We start from the raw sequence: 26,473 nt of genomic DNA, 5'->3' as shown, positions 1-26,473 counted from the left end.
GAGAAGATAACTCTGCAATACGCAAAGACGGAATACTTTTGACCAAAGTGCTGCGCTCTATTGATACCCACTAGCTTACATGTTATAAGATGGTTCAATTCTTTGTCATTACTTACTTAATTTACAGCCCATTTCGTTACATGTGTCATTTTTCTACCGCGTAAGTTCACACTTGTTTGAGTACTGCATTCAACACAGATCTTAACCCTTTGCGTGCCGCATGCATTCTACGTCATATACCTTTTTGTGCCGCCAAGGCCGGTCAGCTTTTTAACCTCAGTGCTGACGTCATAATGGGATAAAAGTATGACGTCATAACCTTTATTTCAACCTCACGAAATCCTTTTTTGTTTGTTTCTGAAACCATCTCTGCTAACTTTGTTTTCTTTGTTTTTTTCATGTGTCATTTCAAATTTGTTCTAAAATTGAAATTTCACCTCCTCCGAGAATATTTTCTTATTTTCCCCCCCACTTACATTAACGTAATGTCAGAGGTTGACTCACAGTCTAAAGATTGCGGATCTCGCTACATCAACATTACATTATAATATGAATAAGGATGACATGTATATGTTAGAATATTCCACCTTCAGATCAAATAGCTTTTCAAATGATTTTTTCTTTTCTTTCGTAAATTATTTTTATGTCTTAGATTCATTGAGTCATCGCTAGAAAATAAGTATAAACTTTATGTCAACCGCATATTAACTGTGTTCATGTATCTTGCGTATTGTTAAAATTCTTGCAAATCGGTGGGGTTAATTGAGAGGAAAAAAGAAAACCAACTACTTGTTAAATTTTGAAATATATATATATATTTAGACGAAGTAAATGAAATAGCTACATTTATTACGCACAACACTTCGTGTGTTCCTTCAGTGATAAAAACACAATGTTTAAAGTAGTTTTATGATGACGGGAAGTTTTAAGCACTTAAGCCTGTAACTTTTTCTCAACCTACACTTCCTTGAGGGTTCATGTCCCATTGCCGGCAAAACACTTAAGAACGCCATTTCAGGGTTTTGGACATACGAAAACCCTCCTCTTATAATTTCGTTTCGAAGACAAAAACCGTTGATCACGTTGAATCATGGTCTTACTATGCTGCAGTCTTACAGTCAGAACAACATTTTTTAATCCAACTCTTTGTCTTTTTCATAGAAGTTTTGCAAGGAATGGTTTTCTTTACAGAAATGATTTATAAAGCTATAGTAATGATGGAAGAAACATTTCCGATGCATTATTACTTTTCTTTGGGGGCATCCTGAACGTCATTATCTTTGGAAGGGTCTTCAGCATTACCATCCTCGATGCTTTAAGGGTTACGCTCTCTGCACCCCTGGAATATGTCATAGCAAAATCGCAGGCTCAATGTGCGCAACCTTTTTTGGCTCTTTATTGGAGTAAATTATGATTGGATAATATGTCCAAAAGTAAGTGGAGCATCATAACCGGAAAAGAGATTCCGCTAGCTTAAAAAATACCTGTCTGCATATATCTTTGTTTTATCCTTTGTTTAAGATTGATTTTCTTAGCTTTTTCACGTAATCATTATTAAATCTGGAATTAATAAAATAATTGTATCGTCATGTTTAAAAGGCCTTTTGTATAATTGTATGTGCTTCATGTAAATATATATTGACCTTAGAACTTATTTTCTAAACAGCGTATCAGTGCTTTTTAAGAGTTATAACAAAACCATAGTTTATTTAATATTATATATATTTTACTATTTATTACGTCACAAGAACGATGTAATGACGTCACTAATTGACGATAATGGCCAATGTTTTCCTTTTTCTGTCTAAATATTAATAATATGTGTTATTGAACATGCTATGAATTCATCTTGAACATTTCAATTCTAGGAAAGTCGTTAAGCTATTTGCATGATTTTTATTTTTAAAGATGGACTTTAAGCACAGACTAAACTGTTCGATCTACCAATCAGATACCTTCTGTAATTGTAAAGGTTGCAGGTCAATTCAATCCATATTTCGTTTCCATCTTAGTACAGAGTAGCCTAACACGTGAAGTAAGCACGTCACCAAAACAATGGTTCCTATATAACAGTATATGGGAAGGTCTATTCCAACACTATCTAGTATGTCACGTGACGTCAGGGCAACATTGGTATTATCACGGCATTGTGGGTACATCGTCACGCTCGTCTGATTACACCTGAAATGTGATGTTATATATTCCAAATTATTTGATTGAAAATTATGGAAGAGAAGTATAAATGCTATTAATAAAACCAATACAATGACATGGGGTATGTGAGTTAAATATCATCATTATGAGATAAAAAAAAAAAAAAAAAACCCAACTATTTCAACAACTACAACAGCAATCTTAACTACAGACTTCAGGCAAACCATCGACCTCAAACCTAATTACAGGCACCAACTAGGACATTCAGACGTCTAGGAAGTTTTACTGTTTGACTGACTCACCAAAGTGGATCCATATCGTTCAAAAGATAGGACACTGTTGCTGCGTAAGGGTAGTGGAGGATTGAAATGTATTTACTCCACCTCAGCCAGGTCGGAGGATGTGTATTGTAAAAACCTCCTGTAACATACATTAGCAGACAAAACAGGACATAAGAATATATTTTACAAGAGTATTGTTAGATAAGGTTAAGCAGTACACAAAACACATGCTTAAATTACTTATCAGGCATATATTCCGTGAAGAATCTATGATATTGTTTTATTAAATATCTCAAACTTAAACCGTAAACCTGATTATTGTTTATGGAAAATACTGTTAAAGCAACACAGAAAAAGGTATATTCAAAAAATTTCCCCAATAAGGATAAAATAACATTCAGGCGTCTGCACCTTTAAAATTTAGTAATCGATTACAGTGAGTCAAAACAAGTACAGTAAGCTATATGTTTGAGACATTATTGAAATAGACTTTATTGTTAGGGATAAATTTATGAAGTGCACACGACTTTTTCCTTTTATAGTGTTAATAATTTACTATCAAATATCAATAAAGCTTAGAAAAAGATGAAATAAAGTAGCGTTCCGTAGGCCTAGTATACGTCTAACACTAGTGGAGGTCTACGTCTTGGTCGCAACGGTTATTTGAGCGAGATTAATTATCCTTTTTAAAATGTGTGGTAAATAAGAAGATTAAAGGGAAAAATGAGTATGTCTGTGCCTTAAAACCAAGAAATATATAGTATTGAGGATACAACAAGACCTGCTCTTTTTTATCATGCTCCTAAAATCCTTCTACATGTGTATACAATAAGGAAATAGATATAACAGCAATGGACAGGGTGGATTGAGCAAAGTAACAAAACAAAAAGACTTTTGATAACCGCTGAAAGGATGAAAAATACACATAATAAGTATGTTTAGGGTAACGAAAGACTTCCATTTCTCTGGTAAGTTACAACTTCCTAAGAATAAACATGTTTATGCAATTTGTTGCGATTCTTGCAATATAAATTAAATCGCTCATTTGAGAAGTACGTGGTTTGAAAATTTTCTAAGAAGATTTTGACCAGTCAGTAGGTAAAATTCGATGGTAATATTTAACCACAAATGGGTGCCTTCGAAAATTACATCCTGATATAAAAGTTTTACGCACCTGATTTTGACGAAATCGTCACTCTTTGTAATATTCGTATAGCAATCATCACTGTTATTATTGTCACAAGGAAACAAGGTTTCAGAGATAAAGTAAGACATTTTCTGTATTGCATCATCTACTTTATAAGGACAGAGGGCACAATCTAATTTTAGCTAAAAGTGACTGGTCTGTTGTCCTGGTTGTGAATACCAAAGGTCAAAGGTTAAGGTCGTAATGGGTAAGTCTTAGTTAGGTAAAGATTGCTAAATAACAATATTGTATGATCATTTAAACAAGTCGTTCATAATGCTGCAATAATCGACAAATATAATAACGCGGAAAAGTACACTCCTGAATAAATGTTTATTATGGCTTGTAGTTAAAACTCGTTTTAATAACCGATTCTTACCTATCAATGTGCCACCTAGAAGACAAAATTCTAATAGCCGTATGCTGAGGTTTGTATTGACGAAACTTATTCCTATGACACTTGCCGCACTCTGTAATATCAAATAATAGAATTCAATGCAATAAGTCTGAAATATGTAGACATCACATCTAACTGTTTCAGTGTATCTTCCTATCTGTTAGAGTATTTCTAACACTCTGTTATACCATGCGGACGTTGCTATAGGAATATATCTGACTCTAGAACAGTTGTATATCTACATAAGGACGTTGCTATAGGAATATATCTGACCCTAGAACAGTTGTATATCTGCAAAAGGACGTTGCTATAGGAATATATCTGACCCTAGAACAGTTGTACATCTACATGTATATTGGACATTGGCATTGGCTTTCATCGCCAGTGTTCAAAACCGAATTATATTTGTATGTATCCCGTTGATTTATAAATCCTCTAACAAAATCTGTTTGCCTGATAAACGATTGTATTTAGTTGTATGCCTGATAAACGATTGTATTTAGTTGTATGACTATCTAAGTTTCTATCGTAATGGTGCTACAGTTTGTAATATATACAGTGACCAAATTGGGTATACTACTTTGAAAAAAGACAATCATATTGGAAAACAGAATAAATATTGTAACGCTTCCTTTTCAATTTCTTGATATATGCTAAACATGATTAACTTAGGTATTTCATGTTCCTCTATTTACAATTGTATGACTTTGCCACTATATTACCAACCAAATTTAGTTGGCATTTATATAGGCTATGAATGCCATGGACCAATTGTTGACGTCATCATTATTATGACTGCAAAATTGTTACGTTGGATACCACTGGCGTTGGCTGTTCTATTAATTGAACAAGCATACATGATACATACATTTTTTGAACAAAATGCTGAATAATAATAAGTGTAATGGAATTTTTAATGTGATAAACAGATTTCAATAGTGGTAAATATAAGTATTGAACTGCTTTCAACTGGACAAAGGCGAATTCAATGATAGCGCACTTCATGTTGGATTTGCCTTTGCTCAGTTGGAATTCATATTGCCTAATCTTAATACCTGTTGATGGCCTTTTTGTAGACTTTTAAGTCCTGATTTGGTTACTTGTGTGTCGAGGATGTGATACAATTGTTGTTCAATTTTACTCAAACATATGATTATTTTCGTATGTTCTATTATGGTAATGTATATATGTGACACGGCTTTGCAGACAAATACCAGACAGACTTCTATTTAATTTATATATCACCCCAAAAAGAGCTGTTATACACTATATGATGCTAATCTCACCTGTATCAGAAGACAGTTAAGTATTCCTATACCACAGAAGACGAAGTAACCGACCACACCTCCGAGACCAGCTGTCCAGTACACGGCCGTGTTAAACAGTGTCGGGATGACCAGTAGTAGGGGTAGTTCACTGGTTAGTTTGGACAAGTAGAAGATGGACAGTCTGTAGGCTCCAACTGTTCTTTCCTTCCACACAACACCTCTCTCTGCCGAATCTGTAACAGTTTACCAGCGAATATGACCCTTCTGATGAAAAGGTATACCTTGTCATATTGATATCAACTGATGTTAATAGAAATTTAGAAATATTTATATTATGATATAAGACAGATATAACTAGAAAGACGTCAAAAAGTGTTATTTATGAGTATTTTAAAGTATACATTGAAAAACAAGGTAAAATATGTTACGGTTAATAAGAACAATAAATGCAGATAGACGTTATAGACTTGAAAAAGTTACAAAATGTTGTTCTTTACACAACAAAAGATGTTACTCTCAGGTGGTTTCAATACAGAATTACACATAGGATACTGACAACTAATAGTTTTTTAACAAAAATCAATGTTTTGGATAATTCCCTCTGTAATCTGTAGTTGTGTCCTTGTAATGTGTATTGTATATATATATATATATGTGAAAAATGCAAATAAAAAAAAGCTGTACCAAAAGAAAAATACATGTAGATAGCCATGTGCTTTATTAACACCTAGTTATATTATTTACACCTAGTTATATTATTAATACCTAGTTATATTATTAACATCTAGTTAAATGACTAACACCTAGTTATATTATTAACACCTAGTTATATTATTTACACCTAGTTAAATTATTTACACCTAGTTATATGACTAACACCTAGTTATATGACTAACACCTCGTTATATCATTAACACCTAGTTATATTATTAACACCTAGTGATATTATTTACACCTAGTTATATTATTAACACCTAGCGATATTATTTACACCTAGTTATATTATTAACACCTAGTTCTATTGTTAACACCTAGTTATATGACTAACACCTAGTTATATTATTAACACTTAGTTATATTATTAACACCTTCTTATATAACTAACACCCAGCTATATTATTTACACCTAGTTATATTATTAACACCTAGTGATATTATTTACACCTAGTTATATTATTAACACCTAGTTCTATTGTTAACACCTAGTTATATGACTAACACCTAGTTATGTTATTAACACTAGTTATATTATTAACATCTAGTTATATTATTAACACCTAGTTATATTATTTACACCTAGTTATATTATTAACATCTAGTTATATTATTAACACCTAGTTATATTATTAACACCTAGTTATATTACTAACACCTAGTTATGTTATTAACACTAGTTATATTATTAACATCTAGTTATATTATTAACATTTAGTTATATTATTAACACCTAGTTATATTATTTACACCTAATTATATTATTTACACCTAGTTATATTGTTAACATCTAGAAATATTATTAACACCAAGTTATATTATTAACACCGGGTTGTATTATTAACACCTAGTTATATGACTAACACCTAGCTATGTTATTAACACTAGTTATATTATTAACATCTAGTTAAATGACTAACACCTAGTTATATTATTAACACCTAGATATATCATTAACACTAGTTATATCATTTACACCTAGTTATATTATTAACACCTAGTTATATCATTTACACCTAGTTATATTGTTTACACCTAGTTATATGACTAACACCTAGTTATATTATTTATACCTAGTTATATTATTAACACCTAGTGATATTATTTCCACCTAGTTATATTATTAACACCTAGTTATATTACTAACACCTAGTTATATTATCAACACCTAGTGATATTATTTCCACCTAGTTATATTATTAACACCTAGTTATACTATTAACACCTAGTTGTATTATTAACGCCGAGTTAAATTATTTACACCTAGTTATATGACTAACACCTAGTTATATTATTAACACCTAGTTATATTATTAGCACCTAGTTATAAGACTAACACCTAGTTATATCATTAACACCTAGTTATATGACTAACACCTAGTTATATTATTTACACCTAGTTATATTATTAACATCTACTGATATTATTAACACCTAGTTATATGACTAACACTTAGTTATATTATTAACACCTAGTTATATTATTTACACCTAGTTAAATTATTTACACCTAGTTATATTATTAACACCTAGTTATATTACTAACACCTAGTTATGTTATTAACACTAGTTATATTATTAACATCTAGTTAAATGACTAACACCTAGTTATATTATTAACACCTAGATATATCATTAACACTAGTTATATCATTTACACCTAGTTATATTATTTACACCTAGTTATATTATTAACATCTAGGGATATTATTAACACTTAGTTATATGACTAACACCTAGTTATATTATTAACACCTAGATATATCATTAACACTAGTTATATCATTTACACCTAGTTATATTATTAACACCTAGTTATATGACTAACACCTAGCTATGTTATTAACACTAGTTATATTATTAACATCTAGTTATATTATTAACATTTAGTTATATTATTAACACCTAGTTATATTATTAGCACCTAGTTATAAGACTAACACCTAGTTATATCATTAACACCTAGTTATATGACTAACACCTAGTTATGTTATTAACACTAGTTATATTATTAACATCTAGTTATATTATTAACATTTAGTTATATTATTAACACCTAGTTATATTATTTACACCTAGTTAAATTATTTACACCTAGTTATATTATTAACACCTAGTGATATTATTTACACTTAGTTATATTATTAACACCTAGTGATATTATTAACACCTAGTTATATGACTAACACTTAGTTATATTATTAACACCTAGTTATATTATTTACACCTAGTTAAATTATTTACACCTAGTTATATTATTAACACCTAGTTATATGACTAACACCTCGTTATAACATTAACACCTAGTTGTATGACTAAAAACCTAGTTATATGACTAACACCTAGTTATATGATTTACACCTAGTTATATGACTCACACCTAGTTATATGACTAACACGTAGTTATATTATTAACACCTAGTTATATTATTAGCACCTAGTTATATGACTAACACCTAGTTATATCATTAACACCTAGTTATATGACTAACACCTAGTTATATCATTAACACCTAGTTATATGACTAACACCTAGTTAATTGATTAACACCTAGTTATATCATTAACACCTAGTTATATGACTAACACCTAGTTATATGATTAAAACCGTTGGAACTAATGGGTGTATTCATGGACAGAATGCAAACACATTGTGACAATATCAATAACGTGATATCTTTTATCTGCATTTTTTTACATAGTAAAAAGTTATAATATTACATTATTGCTTTATTTTGTATATATGTATGTAACAAGCTCCACTATAACTATAACATGTTTGTTGAACAGCGTTATTACAACTCCAAAATGACATTTACAAATCTTCAATAAAACAGCATATCAGTAAACGAACCTGTTAGGGCTGTGTTCCTCTGCATATATGTAAGTGTAGGTACAATGTGCTTTCAAGATAAGGTCATCAAAATATTACTTACGACTCAGAGTTGTTGAGATGGCAATTTGAAATCCCCAGTGCAGAAAAGAAGCAAAAACCTATGTTAACATAAAATGAAAACTGTGCAAGGGAGACAATCAGATCGTGTGTGCATTTATATTTTTTCTCATTCCAGAAGTACAAAGATATACTTTAAGCAACATTTCCGTATTTTTCTTCAAGTCATAAGACATGTTTTAATGTGTTCCTGGTAAACTATAATGGTTTTGATGTTTTAATGAAGGGGTGTAGAAAGTCTATTGCCTAAAAATATGTATAAGCATTTAAGATAGAAACGCGTTGTAAAACGAGGCTCCTGAAAGCATTTAACTTAACCGAGTGAGGCGAACGTCTAGGCGCCTTTAACTTGACATGTGAGCGCAAATTGAGCAACCTTGTCTAGTACAGCTGACATCAACAGGGCATACACTATTCAACTGCATTGCTTATTTAAAGCGACATTTCCACAATTTCAAATGTTGCTGAAATTCATTTATGTCCATTGTTTTTTATCTGATATATATTGGTTTTTACTCCTTATAGGTTAAATAGGTTAATAGCCATAAGACGCCAGTCACTTCAGGAGTCATATCGTATAATGTTGATTGTTGATGTCAGTTAACATAATAAGATGGGTAGACTTTCATAAACTATGCCGATAGTCTTCTAAATGTTGAACTAATTACAATATAAGGTGAATTGTCTCCCTTAATCTTTCACCCGTTAGAGCACTGAAATTTAAATGAATCATATTCACTCTTACACATATTCTGTTATCACTAAAACAAAATATTTCCTTTAAAACAAACTACAGAGTTAAAACTTCAATTTTAATGTAAGCAATTGTTTTCGTACAGAGCAGCTTTACATTTGTACACATCATCAGTACGAAGGGGGAATACTGCCTGTGCATAACCAAACAAAACTAGGCACCGAAAAATCACGTCGACAAATTAGGCACGAACGACAAATCTAAAACTGGGATTTTAAGGAAAGTGCACTTTTAATATGTCTTTCTAAAATATTGTTAACGATGAGTTCATGAATACATGTATGAGAATGAAATGAATTTCGAATTATATAGAATATAAAATAAGTTATACAAACCAGGCCCATCTTATCTCGTAACGTCTTTTCACTGTTTTCAATTTGGAAATACACCATTCCATATATGGCAGCCAGGAAGAAACCATGTATGACGTCATAAGTTTGGAACATTCTCCCCTTAGCCTGCTTATATGATCTCCAATTCAGCATCTTTAGCTGGTTCAAGTTTGACGTTGGCCAACGAGTTGTCTCTCTTTCCTCCGGGGTGAACGCTGTGATACCAAGACCAGATAATTAAGTACTGTACTGAATATCTACATCAAAAAATGCCCAACGGCGTTTTGCTTTAATGAAAACAGCTTATTTCAAAAGTTGATTTGAATTATGATACCTTACCAACCGCCCCACATATCTCGTCTTTGCTCCTAGGAGTCTTCAGTACTTGCTGAATATTAACATCAATACATATTCAATAGCGTGTTTTTTTAATGAAAACTGTTTATGACAAATGTTGATTTGAAATATGATATCTTACCAAACGCCCCAAGCGTCTCGTTTTTACTTCTAGGATTTGCACAATGGTCCCGATGTCGGTAATGCGGACTTCTTTTCACATCTGACACATGTTGAGCATCACTAATGTGAGTGAAACAGTATATATATATATATATATCAATAAAAGGGAAATTGTTCAAAAACGTGTGTTAAGTATTAAAAAGCATTAGAATATTTTACAAACATAATGAATAGTTGTTTGATCATACTTTGCGGAATAAATAGGATAATAATCTTCTGTTTAACCTGGCAAACAGGCACATCATGATAAACTTATCTTTACACACTGATTTCTTTGCAGGTACATTTTGATAAATTCAACTCTCAGAGTATCTTATTAACCTTATATGCTCATTAAAAAAATAGAAATGGACAATGCACAATTAGAAAAATCATAGCACCTGCTAGATATGAAGATATCACCAGATTTCATGGTATTCACTGGATGTCATGGTATTCACTGGATGTCATGGTATTCACTGGATGTCATGGTATTCACTGGATGTCATGGTATCACTGGATGTCATGATATCACTAGATGTCATGGTATCACCGGATGTCATGGTATCACTGGATGTCATGGTATCACTAGATGTCATGGTATCACCGGATGTCATGGTATCACTGGATGTCATGATATCACTGGATGTCATGGTATCACTGAATGGCATGGATGTCATGGTATCACTGGATGTCATGGTATCACAGGATGTCATGGTATCACTGGATGTCATGGTACATCTATATGTAATGGTATCACTTCATTACAGGCTTATTGCATTACATGTCATAACGTTATCAAAGAAGAAAATATGCATTCTTAATTGAGCAATATCAATTATAGTGAATCTCAAATTACAGTCATTACCGTTTCATGTTTAAAACATTTCTTAACGAAAATAATTATGATATATATTTAAATAGGGTCATTTCTTACGAAAACAGATATCAGGTTCTTTAAGCTCAAAAAGAACTTATGTACAATTTTAATTTAATGAAAATTTATGAAACGTATGGCCATTATTTAATTCATTTGGTAGAAATCTCAAACAATACAACATTACAAAGTCTTATGTTAGGAAACTGTTTATGAATGGTCAGCCTGATTATAAGTATAGAAGCAAAATATAAGGTTTCAATTATGTTAATTGCTCTTGTATCAAACGCAAAAACTATATATTAAACACCACGTATCCAAGTAAAACAAGAAAATCAAGACTAGACTGTTAGCCGGATTTCATGAAAGAGTTTTGAAAATTAATCAATAGCAATTCATTCGAAGAAAACTGCGTATTCTAAATAGCATTGTTCAGTTATCTATTGTTTAGAGAGTTTGGTCACGAAGCAATGTTCAGTTATCTATTGTTTAGAGAATTTGGTCACGAAGCAATGTTCAGTTATCTATTGTTTAGAGAATTTGGTCACGAAGCAATGTTCAGTTATTTATTGTTTAGAGAGTTTGGTCACGAAGCAATGCTCAGTTATCTATTGTTTAGAAAATTTGGTCACGAAGCAATGTTCAGTTATCTATTGTTTAGAGAGTTTGGTCACGAATCAATGTTCAGTTATCTATTGTTTAGAGAATTTGGTCACGAAGCAATGATCAGTTATCTATTGTTTAGAGAATTTGGTCACGAAGCAATGATCAGTTATCTATTGTTTAGAGAGTTTGGTCACGAAGCAATGTTCAGTTATCTATTGTTTAGAGAGTTTGGTCACGAATCAATGTTCAGTTATCTATTGTTTAGAGAGTTTGGTCACGAAGCATTGTTTTACCTCAGCTCCTTACTCCAGGTCTTTACCACATTGATGGTGTGCTCATCTGCAGTTAACAGTCCTGCTGAAATGACATTTTTTTTATAAGAACAAGGTGTATGCAAACTGATTCTATGATTTCAGAGCAGTAAATGTGAACGACATTCATTGCCGGAGGTCGTTACGTTTGGTCTTCCAGAATGGAGATGATCAGTTATGGAAGAAATGAGTCGTTTCAATAGCTAACTGATGTTGTTTCACTGAGCAACCGAACCGCTGTGAAACCTGACATAAATGCAGTCTACACAATAGTGACGGCATACTTTTTGTTCTCTTGAGATAGACATAATAATGATGTTTTTCTTGAAACTGAAAATGTATAACTAATTAAGTAGCAAGTATGTTACCAAAATTGTCAGCTTTTGTTCGTCCAGTTATTTTAATTTTATTCATTTATATATTTTGGTATATAAGCGCATATTTACAAAACAAGAAGCCACCATGTCTTACATAAATAGTCAGCAGGGTTGAACCGCGGATTATACGGGAATCCTAGGTTAGTGAAATAGGGGATAGCTGCGGGAGCGGAACCAAAATACGCCATCTGCCAAAAAAAAACAACATTTAATTAGATCTAATGAATGAGTATTCATCTGATTCGTAAGTGTTACTGATGAGCATAATTATGATTGGTTAGTTTTCATCAATTAGTAAAATATTTATTTGGTCTCATCAATTTCTCCATATGATATCTTACGTTTTTGTGCATTTTATGGTATATTTTGAATACATTCAAAACTGTCGATATATCTATTTTAATCAAATAGGGTATACAAAATTAAGTTAATATATAAGTATCAAACCTGTCCCTCCACCAGCAGCAGTAACGAGGAGAACATGTGGAAGATTTTACTGGAGGGCTGGTGAATGGTGACCACTATAGTCTTGTTGTACTCAGTGGCGTAGTTCTTCAGTTGTACCATCAGACTGTGTGCAGTACTCGAGTCTAAACCGGAAGTTGGCTCCTAAAAAAAAGGCAAACGTTCTTGAACTTACGTTTTTTTCATTTGCTCTTCTATGAATTACTAAAAATGGTGTGGTAAACAGAAAATAGTTGCCTTAAAATCATATCACCAGGCACAAAGCTTGACTTGTTCGCATTAATTATTCACATGCTGTAATGTAATAATACGGACATTTGAAAGTATTTTTCAATAATTTTACTAAGGAAGAGTAATTGAGATATCTCAATTTTTGTAATAAGTTGATTATGACTAATTTCTTTGTAGTAACTTCCCTGCTTTCCCTACGTACAGTTTTTCTATGTCGCAGTTGATTTGGTTCTCAAGAGCTTGCTACGAATATAACGACTTTCTGTAATAGATTTCGAGTGTTGACGGACATGTAGGTTAAGGATGACTGGAGAAAGGTTTTAAGTTCGCCATCGGGTTCTCGCAGAGTAATTTACCATTTCTTTGTTCGATATTTTTAATTACGCTCATTTGAGTGCATTGTAGTTTTGTTGTCAGTACCCGATTTTCTCGATGTGAGGACATGACATTAATTGGATTCGACTTATATTAAGATGGCTGGTGTCATCGTTGACGCAAAAGACGCTTACCCTTTAAGGACACCTGGTCTTTTTCTCTGTTCTTTTCGAGGGTCTCTATGTTCGTCTTTCTTTTTTTTATATTTTGCCCTCGTTTATCGATTTTATATTTGAATTATGGGTTTGTTAACACTTCGGTATCCTCTTGGATATTCCATGGTTCATCGATGGGGCCAAATACCATTGTTTTGTTATTGGTTGTTTGAACAGAAAAGAGAATGAGGATGCTAGTTACTTAGCTTTGTAAGGTACTATCTCATCAGGTCCTGTTGGTTTCTAATCATTTAGAGATTTTAGTTAATCTACAAAATCTTGTTTAAAAATATGTATATGTTCTAATCAATAGGAAATCGTTTATACAATAGGTGGAAGGGAGTGGGAGTATGTTATTAATCCGCTACATACGTGAAGAAATTATCTAATATTTCGGATTTGTCTATAAAAGTTGTAGAACAATACCACTGCTGTTTAGCGAGGGAATGGAATTTAGCCTATTTTTATAACTTAGTAAATATTTTGCTGTTTTTATACCACAGAGAGATACAGTTCTGCCTTTTTCTGAGTCACAAAACCACATTTAATTTATAGTACTTTGATTCCAAGCATTCCACCTACTTGTGATAGAGACGTCATGGTCATTGTGACATTAACTTTAGTGAACGGTCACGGACTGGTTTTATTAGAAAGTCTTACAAAATATGAGAACAATTTACTATGAGTGAGTGCTATTATATCTATCCAGGAAAATATATACCGAATAAATATAAGACCAAAACGTGCATGTTTATATCAACATTCATGTCGGAATGGAGTGCAGAGGCTGACAGATTTATTTTCAATGAAGTGCTTCTGCGCTTCATCCAATGATTCTGTTTACTGATGCACTATGCAAGGATGTTATATTTAAAATAAAGAAAATATCTTATTCATTTATGTACTTAATATTTACTTCATACCACTTTATGATAAATGCAATAGTTCAAAGCCACTCACATCTACGAGAAATATGTCTGGATCTGTCAACAACTCACACGCTATGTGCGTCCTCTTCCTCTCCCCTCCTGATAAACCCCTCTGGAATATGTCTCCAATCACTAAAAGGACGAGGACGAGTAAAATGAAATGGTTTAAATGTTAATTTGGTAATGTCCAATAAGGATAAAATGTGCTGGAGTCAATCTTAGATTGCTATCTTTTAGACAACATTTGCAAAATCCTGAATGTGTTTAACTGCCTAATGATCCCAATTTTAGTATATTCCATGTCCTCTTTTTAGAAGACACTGAAGACAATCACCGATTCTGAAGGGCCCCCATTATGAGTCGTCTTCTACTACATTACATGAAGCAGGTCTATTTTTCTCAAAGTCCCCGAACAGAGGACAAGGAAAAAAGCATCACCGATTCTGCAGAGGATACACCAACATACCTGTGTAGCGGGAGAAATGTGTGATTAAAATACAACACTGTGACAGTCTTCACCAATACACCTGTCTATACCTGTATAAAGACAGTGTTGGAGTCCCAGAGCCGCAACAATCGTTTGTATTCGATCCAATTTTTCCTGCTTGGAAAGTGTGTCTGATACTCGTATCATCACTGAAAACTAAAATGATTACATTTATGTTACATAGAGTGTGTGCACCAATATTTTTTTTAAATCAACACAACGGGCAAAAGAAAAACACATTATGTCTGCGAGAACAAAGAGTTGACCTCAGCTATCGTCTCGTTTTTGGTTACGGATAATACTTCTGTTCTTAAAAGTGCGTTTCGAAGCATGAAAAAAGAGATAGACGTGCACAACAATGAAAATACGAGTAACAACTGTCCAAGCGGGATGACTCAAATAATGAAAATACGAGTTATAACTGTCCAAGCGGGATAACTCAAATAATGAAAATACGAGTAATAACTGTCCAAGCGGGATAACTCAAATAATGAAAATACGAGTAATAACTGTCCAAGCGGGATAACTCAAATAATGAAAAAACGAGTAATAACTGTCCAAGCGAGATAACTCAAATAATGAAAAAACGAGTAATAAGTGCCCAAGCGGGATAACGCAAATAATGAAAATACGAGTAATAACTGTCCAAGCGGGATAACTCAAATAATGAAAAAGCGAGTAATAACTGTCTAAGTGGGATAACTCAAATAATGAAAAAAACAAGTAATAACTGTCCAAGCGGGATGACTCAAATAATGAAATACGAGTAATAACTGTCCAAGCGGGATAACTCAAATAATGAAAATACGAGTCATAACTGTCCAAGCGGGATAACTCAAATAATGAAAATACGAGTAATACCTGTCCAAGCGGGATAACTCAAATAATGAAAATACGAGGAACAACTGTCCAAGCGGGATAACTCAAATAATGAAAATGCGAGTAACAACTGTCCAAGCGAGATAACTCAAATAATGAAAAAACGAGTAACAACTGTCCAAGCGGGATAACTCAAATAATGAAAATCCGAGTCATAACTGTCCAAGCGGGATAACTCAAATAATGATAATACGAGTAACAACTGTCCAAGCGGGATAACTCAAATAATGAAAAAACGAGTAATAACTGTCCAAGCGGGATACTCAAATAATGATGATACGAGTAACAACTGTCCAAGCGGGATAACTCAAATAATGAAAATGCGAGTTACAACTGTCCAAGCGAGATAACTCAAATAATGAAAAAACGAGTAATAACTGTCCAAGCGGGATAACTCAAATAACGAAAATGCGAGTTACAACTGTCCACGCGAGATAACTCAAATAATGAAAAAACGAGTAAAAACTGTCCAAGAGGGATAACTCCAATAATGAAAATACGAGTTATAACTGTCCAAGCGGGATAACTCAAATAATGAAAATGTAGTCGATCAGTAGTGATGATTGGTGCCTTATTTCATTTATTTTATTTATATATTTATAAACCCTCAACAACAAATTATTTATGAATATCGACACATTTTAAATAATAGCCTTTTTTCGTAAGTTTATGTCTAGAAAAAATCCTGGAAACGACGAAAATCTCCATAATTGCAGCTTCATGTGAATTTTCTATTATTTCGGAAGTTCTTTCTCTCAGACAGTCAGTTTTTTTCTGGATTAAATTTTTGAATAAGCCGTTATTTGACAAACGATAAATGCGCCAAAAACACATTTAAAGACACATTAAAGAGCGAAACTATTCAAGTGGCATTACCATGACACGTACATAAAGTGTTTCCCACAACGTCAGGTTGGAAAGGAATACATCGTCTTGCATCACGTAACCAAGACGACGGCGCTGTTGCTTGTCAAATAGCGAACCGTTGAGAGTTATATCCCCGGATAAAACATTGGTTTTTCCGGCCAGGGAATGTAGAAGAGTAGTCTTTCCAGAACCTACAACATTAATAACACAAATTAAAGGGAAAAGAACATTGGGCGCAGATCTGGCGAATGACGACTAAAGCTGAAATGGAATTGAAACCGAAGGGAGTAAGATGGATAGGGAAAGGCTAAACTGCTAGTGCACAGGATTACTTCACAAACACTCGTTTTGGTATGTAATACTACCTTGGATAGTTCACAGACAGCCACATTTTCTTTCTGGTGACCTTGTCGCGAAGCGTTTTATGGCTTTTTACATCCAGGTAATGTAATAACTTACATAACTGTCAACAAGGCAAATGGCCTTCTTCAAATCCGACGGACAAAATTATCAAATTTCTAATTGGACAATCAAGTGGACATTAGCGAATACAAAATGCCGGTTAGCCACTAGGATATAAGTCAAGGAGCTATAATATCAGCTGCGATATCGGCTTTTTGGTAAATGAACATAAGGCATGCAGGGACAAACTTTTTCACGTTAACATTAAATTATCTAGGTCATTGGCATTTAAGGCACTGAACTATATACGTAAGGACATCCTGTATTATTTTCAAATAATTTAATCTTGCTTGTAACAAGCATTTTCATTGGCTTAAAACTTTATGTTATCACAGCGGAATCCACTGGTAGACTATCAGTCCCCGAGGTTGGCTGTGGCCATGTGTCCACTGGTGGACTATCAGTCCCCGAGCTTGACTGTAGCCTTGTATCCACCGGTGGACTATCAGTCCCCGAGGTTTACCGTAGCCTTGTATTCACTGGTGGACTATCAGTCCCCCAGGTTGGCTGTAGCCTTGTATCCACTGGTGGACTATCAGTCCCCGAGGTTGGCTGTAGCCTTGTATCGCCTGGTGAACTAGCAGTCCCCGAGGTTGGCTGTAGCCTTGTATCCATTGGTGGACTATCAGTCCCCGAGGTTGACTGTAGCCTTGTATCCACTGGTGGTCTGTCAGTCCCTGAGGTTGGCTGTAGCCTTGAATCCACTGGTGGACTAGCAATCCCCGAGGTTGGCTGTAGCCTTGAATCCACTGGTAGACTATCAGTCCCCGAGGTTGGCTGTAGCCTTGTGTCCACTGGTGGACTATCAGTCCCCGAGTTTGGCTGTAGCCTTGTGTCCACTGGTGGACTATCAGTCCCCGAGGTTGACCGTAGCCTTGTACTCACTGGTGGACTATCAGTCCCCCGGGTTGGCTGTAGCCTTGTATCCACTGGTGGACTATCAGTCCACAAGGTTGGCTGTAGCCTTGTATCGCCTGGTGGACTATCAGTCCCCGAGGTTGGCTGTAGCCTTGTATCCATTGGTGGACTATCAGTCCCTGAGGTTGGCTGTAGCCTTGTATCCACTGATAGACTAGCAATCCCCGAGGTTGGCTGTAGCCTTGAATCCACTGGTAGACTATCAGTCCCCGAGGTTGGCTGTAGCCTTGCATCCACTGGTGTTCTTTTAGTCCCTGAGTTGACTGTAGCCTTGTGTCCACTGTTGGACTATTAGTCCCTGAGGTTGGCTGTAGCCTTGTGTCCACTGGTGGACTATCAGTCCCCGAGGTTGGCTGTAGCCTTGTGTCCAGTGGTGGACTATCAGTCCCCGAGGTTCGCTGTAGCCTTGTATCCACTGGTGGACTATCAGTCCCCGTGATTGGCTGTAGCCTTAAAATTGAAGTTTACACGGTTAACATGAAACTCTAGTGTAAGTATCAATGATCTGTTGGAGCCAAATGTTATAAATTATTAACGTTATAAAGTGTAATTTATACACTTTTCCCTTTTTCGCTATATTTCTACATATGTTTTGGAACACCTTTGACCCTTGATTATATTTTATTTTATCTCAGTAACACTGTGATACCCTAAATAGATGAAATGGTCATATGGTGCGGTAAACACTTACTGCATTTGGCTTTCTTCTTCAGCAAACTAAATTTTCAAATAGGTACTTCCTGACTCTGTATTTCAAAGGGTTATTTGCTATGGATGACATCTCTTATTTGGTGACTGATAATCGCCTCCTTGATGGATTGCAAAACAGCCGAAGCTGTGACATAGGAAGAAAGAATCAAGTGAGATGGGGAAAAAAATCATAAAAAAAAGTAATATAAATTAGAAGGCGATTTGAGAGGCTATAAATGACGCTTTCCGTCTGAATAAGTTAAGGTGTGGATCTATAAAGTTGAAAAGGATCCTGGGGCAAATTTGTGTTCAGCATTCGAATTCTAAATCATTCAAATACATGTACTTACAAGGATCACATTTACAGATATATCATATCGCTAACGCTAAACTATTCATGTCACTCTTCACATATTTTCATAAATACTCTCAAATCTGCTCAACAGGCGACCCCTGCTTAGTAGTTTTCTCTTAACAGACCGCTTCTTTTTAACCCAACCAAGCAGTTAATAATTATATTGAGACTTTATTTAGAGGCTCATTTTTGGTCGTCTATTGGTGGTCTCAAAGCATGAAATTGTCTGTCATAATTCTTTTTTCTTCTTATTTTTCTGATTGAAAAAATATACTTGTATAATAGTTTATGTATCGACACTTGAGATATGTTAGTAAGGACATATGAAAATTTATTAAATCTATGTCGTTAAAGTATAATACTTCGGTTGAATGAAATTTTCGAAATGCTGACATTGTAAATGAATGCAATAGGCAAGTGATACAAGTGATACGGAATACTAGTAATAATGGTAGGGTCGTACAATGTAGTTTTAAATCTTACAAACACAATCTAGTTTTATTAAAAACATTAGTTGTAAATATGTCACATTTATGTGAGCCATTTTCATTAATGAATTGTTTGTTTACACTGAAAAAAATTATGATGGTTACTTTTTATATACCTTCTGTCTGAGGTGAATAACAATAATGGCCGTGTTTAACGTCTTTTTTACCAGGAGGTGTCTCAGTGTACGGAATAAGTTGTAGTTTAAGATATCGTGTTTCTAGTTGGTAATGTTACGCTGTTTCGAAGCGTAATATGAACCTGTTTGTTCTGGGTTTACCGTCTTTAAAACATCTTGGGTCTAATGCATACGCAGAACTACATACGTTTTGAACAATACGCATGAATATCAATCTTTCCTTTACCGTCACAAAGGCTGGTAAAACTGTCATTCAAACGTTGTACATGACTAATGATTATGATTTTGATTTAACCTGAAAATACAACTGTACTCAGTGTTACACGAACAATCTTGTTTATTTTTAAAAATTAGACCTATTCACTTACTACTGGCAAAACGACCTCGTGAATTCTTAATATTTTACATCACGTTGTTTATCCCGTTGAAGGAACTTGCTTCTTGTAATCATGATCAACACAAGCAGGCATTGTACACATATACACCTATCAAAAATCGTAATTATTTCAATTGTGTATCCTGATTTATCAGAAAACATTTCAATAGCTACAAATAAAATACATGTATATGCAATAAATAATTTGGATCTGATAAGAGAGGAGGTTGAAAAAGCGTTTTGGTATGAACGTTTAGAATACGGTTTATGAATAAATAAAGTCGTAATGGTTCGACTAAATATAAATTTATGTCAAAAACACTTTAAACATTAGCTGGATTTTTATCAAAAAGTATATAGTGGTTTAACTTACCGCTCGGCCCCATCACAGCTAACATTTTTCCACTCTGTGCCGATCCGGATACATGTTTCAATATTTCTTTAGATTTGTTTTTCACACACAAATCAGAAAACACAAGTTCTGAGCACTGTCTATTGGTTTTGGGTTCTGAGCACTGTTGAATCGTTGTCAGGTCTAAACACTGCTGAGTGGTTGTCATTTCTGAGTACTATCGAGTGGTTGTCAGGTCTGAATACTGTTGAGTGGTTGTCAGTTCTGAGTACTGTCGAGTGGTTGTCATAACCTATAGTATAACATTGAACCCATTTGAAAATACAGACGGGACGTCAGGATGAGGTCACGTGGAACAAACAACTGTCTACATTAGTCATGTATTTGAAATATACAGCGTCTTGGTATAAAGATATACGGATATACGATAAGTATGACCCAGTTCACAAAACGTTCGGGACCATTACTTACGGTGTGGGCGCCCTGAAATAAGGTTCAATGGCTGAGTGAACTCAAATGGATGCAAATAAGGAATTGGCACGTAGTTCAGCAATAGACCGTTTTAACCAAAAAGCTTTATTTATAATACTTCGTTGATAATGGTGGAGTGTAGAATATCTCGTCTGGTATTCACTGATTTATGTGTTAAACAGCCCAAAGAAATACTGAAGCATGTGTCAGGAGTGGCGACAAGCGGAAATATATTGGCTGTCATGGGCCCTAGTGGTGAGTTATCTTAACTTTTTGTTGAGGTTATTAACTAAAACAACTATTTTGTTATACAGGGCACGTTTGGTGATTGTGTCTATAGCGGGTGTTTAAACTTGTATATTTACATTTGCATGGCATTGTCACTATATAGCCTCTTTGAAAGCTGTGTCGTTGATGGGACTTTAATTACCATGGATCACAAGACAAAATTCTTAGCGTATTAATTCAACACTGACCGGAACTACAATATCCAATATAAATAAACATGACGGCTGCTGAAATATCGCTGGGCATTGTGATATTTGACAATGTCATTGTACATGTATGTGCAAAATAAAAAATTAAATTTAAAAAAAAACTTTTATTACAACGAAAACAAGACCAATGTCTGCAATATCGTACAAAATACACATCGGTTGAAATCACCAATGCCGGCAATGGAAACAATTTTAACGCTCATGCAACTTATCAGAAATATCGTCTGTTACACTGCCCTTATCAACAGGGGTTCGTTACAAATGTCTGAAATACACATATTATATAGACCTAATGACACATATGTTACAGACCTACTGATATGAGTCACAGCACTCATAAACATTTCAGACATTTGTAACGAACCTGTGCTCCGTCGCAAGATCACTCACTATCAGTTTCACGCGTCTCGCATCCACGGTTCCTCAGTTTAATTCTGACGACAGGTCAAATAACGAGGCTGTTATAGAATCTACCGACTGTTGTCAGGTTCCCATACAATCAACAAATAAATCCACACCTAGATTTATTAAAAAGGAGCAAAGAGAAAAGTTCGAATTAACTTCCAAAAATAACTCCCTCGTGGAGGGCAAGGTACGGTGTTCACTGTATTTGTCCATGCCCGAAATTTGTTCCGGGGGAAAATCGAAACAATTTCAAATCGAACTTTCAGCTCAGAGTTCTATTGATAAGCTTGAATCACCCTAATTTTAGATATAAATTATAAGTTAAAAAAGAACATAAGAGGCAGAGAAAACGTAAATATAAGTATTGAACTGTTTTTGTATGGTATTTTGTATGTAGCGCGCATTATGTTGTTTACTTGCAAAGCTGTGTCATTCAAATAGATCATAAATACCATACCAAAACAGTTCAATGCTTAAATATGTACCATTGATAGTAGTATCACTATATAACCAAAAGCATATGGCATTCACAGCTGAATGTCATTACCTATTGTTGACGTGTCGATTGTAACGCCAGATACCACTGCCCTTTCCTTGTCTGTTCTATTTATCAGACAAGCCTATCCGATACAAACTGCTACAATTAAACATAATATTTCATTTCTTTGGTATTTGTATATTCCAAAAATAAATAAAGCATCAATGTGAACTTACAATTGTTATTAACAATGAACTCATTACAACGCTTAAGAAATTCTTGAAAATAATATAAGCGAGCGCACATAGTTCGGTAACCTTTGTGATGATAGTGTAGATCTCGGCGCCTGCAACGCCCCAGCTAAGGGCTTGAAGGTTACAAAACGAACTCCCTCCATAGGACAAAGGTGCGTCAAATATTCTGACATGAAAAAGAAATAAATGGTGGTTATGAAAAATAGAATCTTAATTAAGAAAACCTGCCAGTTATTTCATGTAGGCCTTTTCGTTGTTACTAATTTACTATTATTTCAACACCTTTGTCAATATATCGCCTGATCCCTTTTAGCATCAATATTTGTCAAGACAAAATGACAAAAATATGATCTACTTTGCAAAGAAAATATTTCTTAAAAATGCAAAGAATTGCAATGCAATCCACTGTCCGTCACCGGTAAGAATTGCTATCTTTAACACACAGTAAACTTATGTCAGGAAGCATAGGTCACAGTGAGGTTATAGTGATCTACTCTATCCCAAGATGTCCTTGTTCTTCAACCAGGTTACTCAGGGTGAAATAGTATAGAATATATGCCCTGGACAAACATTTTTAAATGCAAAGGTCAAAGGTCAATTCATTGATCACAATGACCTAATTATGTACACTCTGACATCCCAAGATGTCCTTGTACACAAAATCTAGTTACTCCAGGTAAAAAAGTATATAAGATATGCCCCGGACAAACATTTTCAAAATTAAAGTCAAAGGTCAAGTCATATGTCACAGTAACCTAAACCTTGCACACCAAATCTGGTAACTGCATGTGAAATATTATAGATGATAAGCCCCAGGACAAATATTTTCAAATGTAAAGGTCAAAGGTCAAAGCATAGGTCACAGTGTGGTCATACAACTGGAGTGACCTTCTAGATTCTTGCACTGTGCATGCTGCCATCCAAAGCTGTCGTTGTTCACCAAATCTGGTTACCCCAGGTGAAATAGTATAGAACATATGTCCCTGACAAACTTTTCTGAAGACGGGCAGAGGGGGTGCAAACCTAGCCCCCCTCCCCAATTTTTTTCAGTTCATGGATTTTTGCCTAAATTGCCTAGCCCGATGCCCCGAAATAGTAAAAAAAATGTCTATGTTCACTATGAAACATGAGTTGGGCTTGTATATTTTTCTTCAAAATCAACCTGTAAACTAGTTCACTTATTACTATGTCGTATATCTTAGCAAACACCCTTGCATGAGTGCATTCCTGGGTGGTGACAGACCTAGCTGGGGAAAACTTTGGTATTTGTCTATAATAATAATAATAATAATAATTTGAGGTTCCTATATACCGCTTTATTACAAACTAGTTCGTAGGTCATCTTAAAGTGATTCATATATTATTATACGTGGTTATAGGACCTTTGCAACCCGCCAATATCGTTCTCAACTCCCTGGGGACCATACATCCGGTGCTGCGCCTGCGAAATTATTATGAATAATTCATGAAACTTCATGAACAGTTCATGAAATATTCATGAATAATATTCATGAATGTTCTTGATTTGCTCATGAATATTTTCATGAAATTCATGAACTTAAAACTTCATGAATAAACTTGAGCAAAATATTTCATGAAAATTCTGGAATATAAATTCATGAATATTCATGATTTTATATTCATGAAAGTTCATGAAAGTCTAATACCATATGAAAATAAACAATGGAATTCCACTCCAGAGGAAATACCACTGGATCCCACCCGCAATTTGACCTGGAATTTGCGGACAAATTGCCCAGTGGATTCCACTGGTATTTCCACTGAAATACCTAGCCAGTGGTCACTGAAATTCAAATTTGAATCACTTATATGACGATAACAATAATAACGGACATTCGATAGATTCTGAATTTACAGTTATGACGGTATATATAATCATTCATGCTGTGTTTAAAGTTAGAAATAATGCAAGTAACGTCACAAATATCTTTTAAACATGAAAAAATGACAGTTGAATAACATATATATTTGCAAAAGTTTTTACTGCTACATATTTAGCATTGTTAAATATGAAATATGGATGCATGGTTCACATATGGTCTGTGGGGCTTCAAGAATATGATACAGCTGACATTATTAGGTTAGAGTTGTAGAATACAGGGTTCCCAAAACTCTTGAAATTTATCTGTATTGTATATGCAAATACATGCTGGTTTCCTCGTTGTAGAACTTGCACCCTTTTTACCCGGTCTACTTATTGCGAGTCTATCCATTCTCCATGTAACAATTGATGGTGTTTAAAGTTCGAAATGTTCGTCTTCTATTTCGTCCTCTTTTGTTTTGCAAAATTATTCCTAGTATTTGCCATACCTCTTTGTATGTCCGCTTAATTGAGGTGTCACTGATAATACATTTTTAAAAAACAGTTGTTATTTTCCAAGAATATTTGGTGCAAGGGGAGATCTTTTTTTAAAATATTGGCAGTATGTGTTGCCGCATCTTGCATGAGACTGCTGAAAAACTGTTGTGGTGCTTTAGGTATTCCTCTTTTATCCTTTTTCAATAGCAAATCTTTCGCTGTATATCTTGGGACATTTTACACATCACTGTCATCCTGCAGGCTGGTGTTATCTTCTGAGCTTGTACACATATGCTTTAATTATCATTTGAAGATCTTGCACTAAAGCTTACATCTTCAGGTTCTGGCTGCTAATAATACTGCCTGTTTGTGTCGATGTCAGCAAAGCATGACGACTCTGTATCTGGCACACTTCAAAACGATCCATAAAGCTATCGAATGCATCTCTGATGTCCGCGTCAGTAAATTTTAGGAGTAATCCCATTTTCTGAATAAGAAAAAAGTTAATAAATTTTCGTTTATCTTATAAAATACTGTAGAAATTAGTATGTAGGCCTACCTGTATTTTCAAGCCCCTGTACATCAACCTTATTTTTTTTATTGAAATTATATATTATCTATCTGCAAATTTCATACAAGTTAAGAACTATCTCAAGAGGTGCATTCATACCGTAAACTTCAAATTCGGCAGGGTGGGATTGGGTGCACACGCACACACGTTTGGTAATTTGGACGCAGTAACCATTAGCACTCAGTAATATATTCAATTCTGTTTTCTAACGTATAATTTTCAGTATCGATATCATTGCTAAACCCGCACGGTAAATATGACCACGGAATTAGATTAGATTATATAAGTCCGTAATATGACGAATCAGATGAGTTGTTGCCAATGTAAACCGTTGTAACATCATGATCACAGACTGGTTTCACATAATTACACATAGTTTTAACATTTCATACAAGTATTTCATAAAATCCCAATCAGATTCTTACCTTCGGCTTCGATAACCTTCCTGCCGTCTTTCGAAAATTTCTCCATCTCCACTTTCTTCTGAAGCGTATTTGGCGCGGGATTAATTTCGTCCAATCAGAATAATTCCTCTATTCGCTCCGATCCTACCGGAAGTCAATTTATAAAAATATGGCATGGAATGACTTCGGTGCGAAAAAA

At 34.3% G+C, this 26,473-nt stretch overlaps 1 protein-coding gene across 5 annotated transcripts; it reads right to left on the bottom strand.

Moving 5' to 3' along the window:
• Positions 1-805: 805 nt before the first annotated feature.
• LOC110441585 (ABC transporter G family member 14-like) lies at positions 806-21,728 on the bottom strand. 5 transcript variants are annotated; one of them, XM_021484773.1, is made up of 15 exons: positions 20,896-21,723; positions 17,106-17,287; positions 15,401-15,506; positions 14,895-14,995; positions 13,156-13,317; positions 12,803-12,896; positions 12,314-12,377; positions 10,518-10,618; positions 10,043-10,254; positions 8,937-8,994; positions 5,305-5,519; positions 4,001-4,091; positions 2,457-2,574; positions 1,956-2,181; positions 806-1,339 (listed from the first exon to the last, which is right to left on the bottom strand). In XM_021484773.1, the coding sequence occupies exons 1-14, from the start codon at positions 21,080-21,082 to the stop codon at positions 1,986-1,988; spliced, it is 1,887 nt and encodes a 628-aa protein (XP_021340448.1). In that variant the 5' UTR covers positions 21,083-21,723; the 3' UTR covers positions 806-1,339; positions 1,956-1,985. The 5 variants fall into 5 exon arrangements, with proteins under 5 accessions (XP_021340448.1, XP_021340450.1, XP_021340447.1 ...); XM_021484775.1 differs by lacking the exon at positions 806-1,339 and adding an exon at positions 19,168-19,311 and having other exon boundaries at positions 1,705-2,181; positions 20,896-20,972; XM_021484772.1 differs by lacking the exon at positions 806-1,339 and having other exon boundaries at positions 1,705-2,181; positions 20,896-21,722.
• Positions 21,729-26,473: the final 4,745 nt, after the last annotated feature.

This window comes from Mizuhopecten yessoensis, unplaced genomic scaffold (genome assembly GCF_002113885.1).
Source record: "Mizuhopecten yessoensis strain PY_sf001 unplaced genomic scaffold, ASM211388v2 scaffold716043, whole genome shotgun sequence".
NCBI lineage: Eukaryota > Metazoa > Mollusca > Bivalvia > Pectinida > Pectinidae > Mizuhopecten > Mizuhopecten yessoensis.
Note: the sequence above shows the minus strand (reverse complement) of the source record. Positions and strands in the feature narration are given on the sequence as shown.

What these genes read in the sequence shown, in the direction of transcription:
- LOC110441585 (XM_021484773.1), bottom strand. Translation starts at nt 21,082, where the DNA reads ATGACAACCACTCAGCAGTGTTTAGACCTGACAACGATTCAACAGTGC. An exon ending in CACTTTATGTACGTGTCATG is followed by an intron (nt 15,507 to 17,105) that starts GTAATGCCACTT and finishes TAATCATTTTAG; the next exon opens with TTTTCAGTGATGATACGAGT. An exon ending in CAACCCTGCTGACTATTTAT is followed by an intron (nt 12,378 to 12,802) that starts GTAAGACATGGT and finishes ATGTCATTTCAG; the next exon opens with CAGGACTGTTAACTGCAGAT.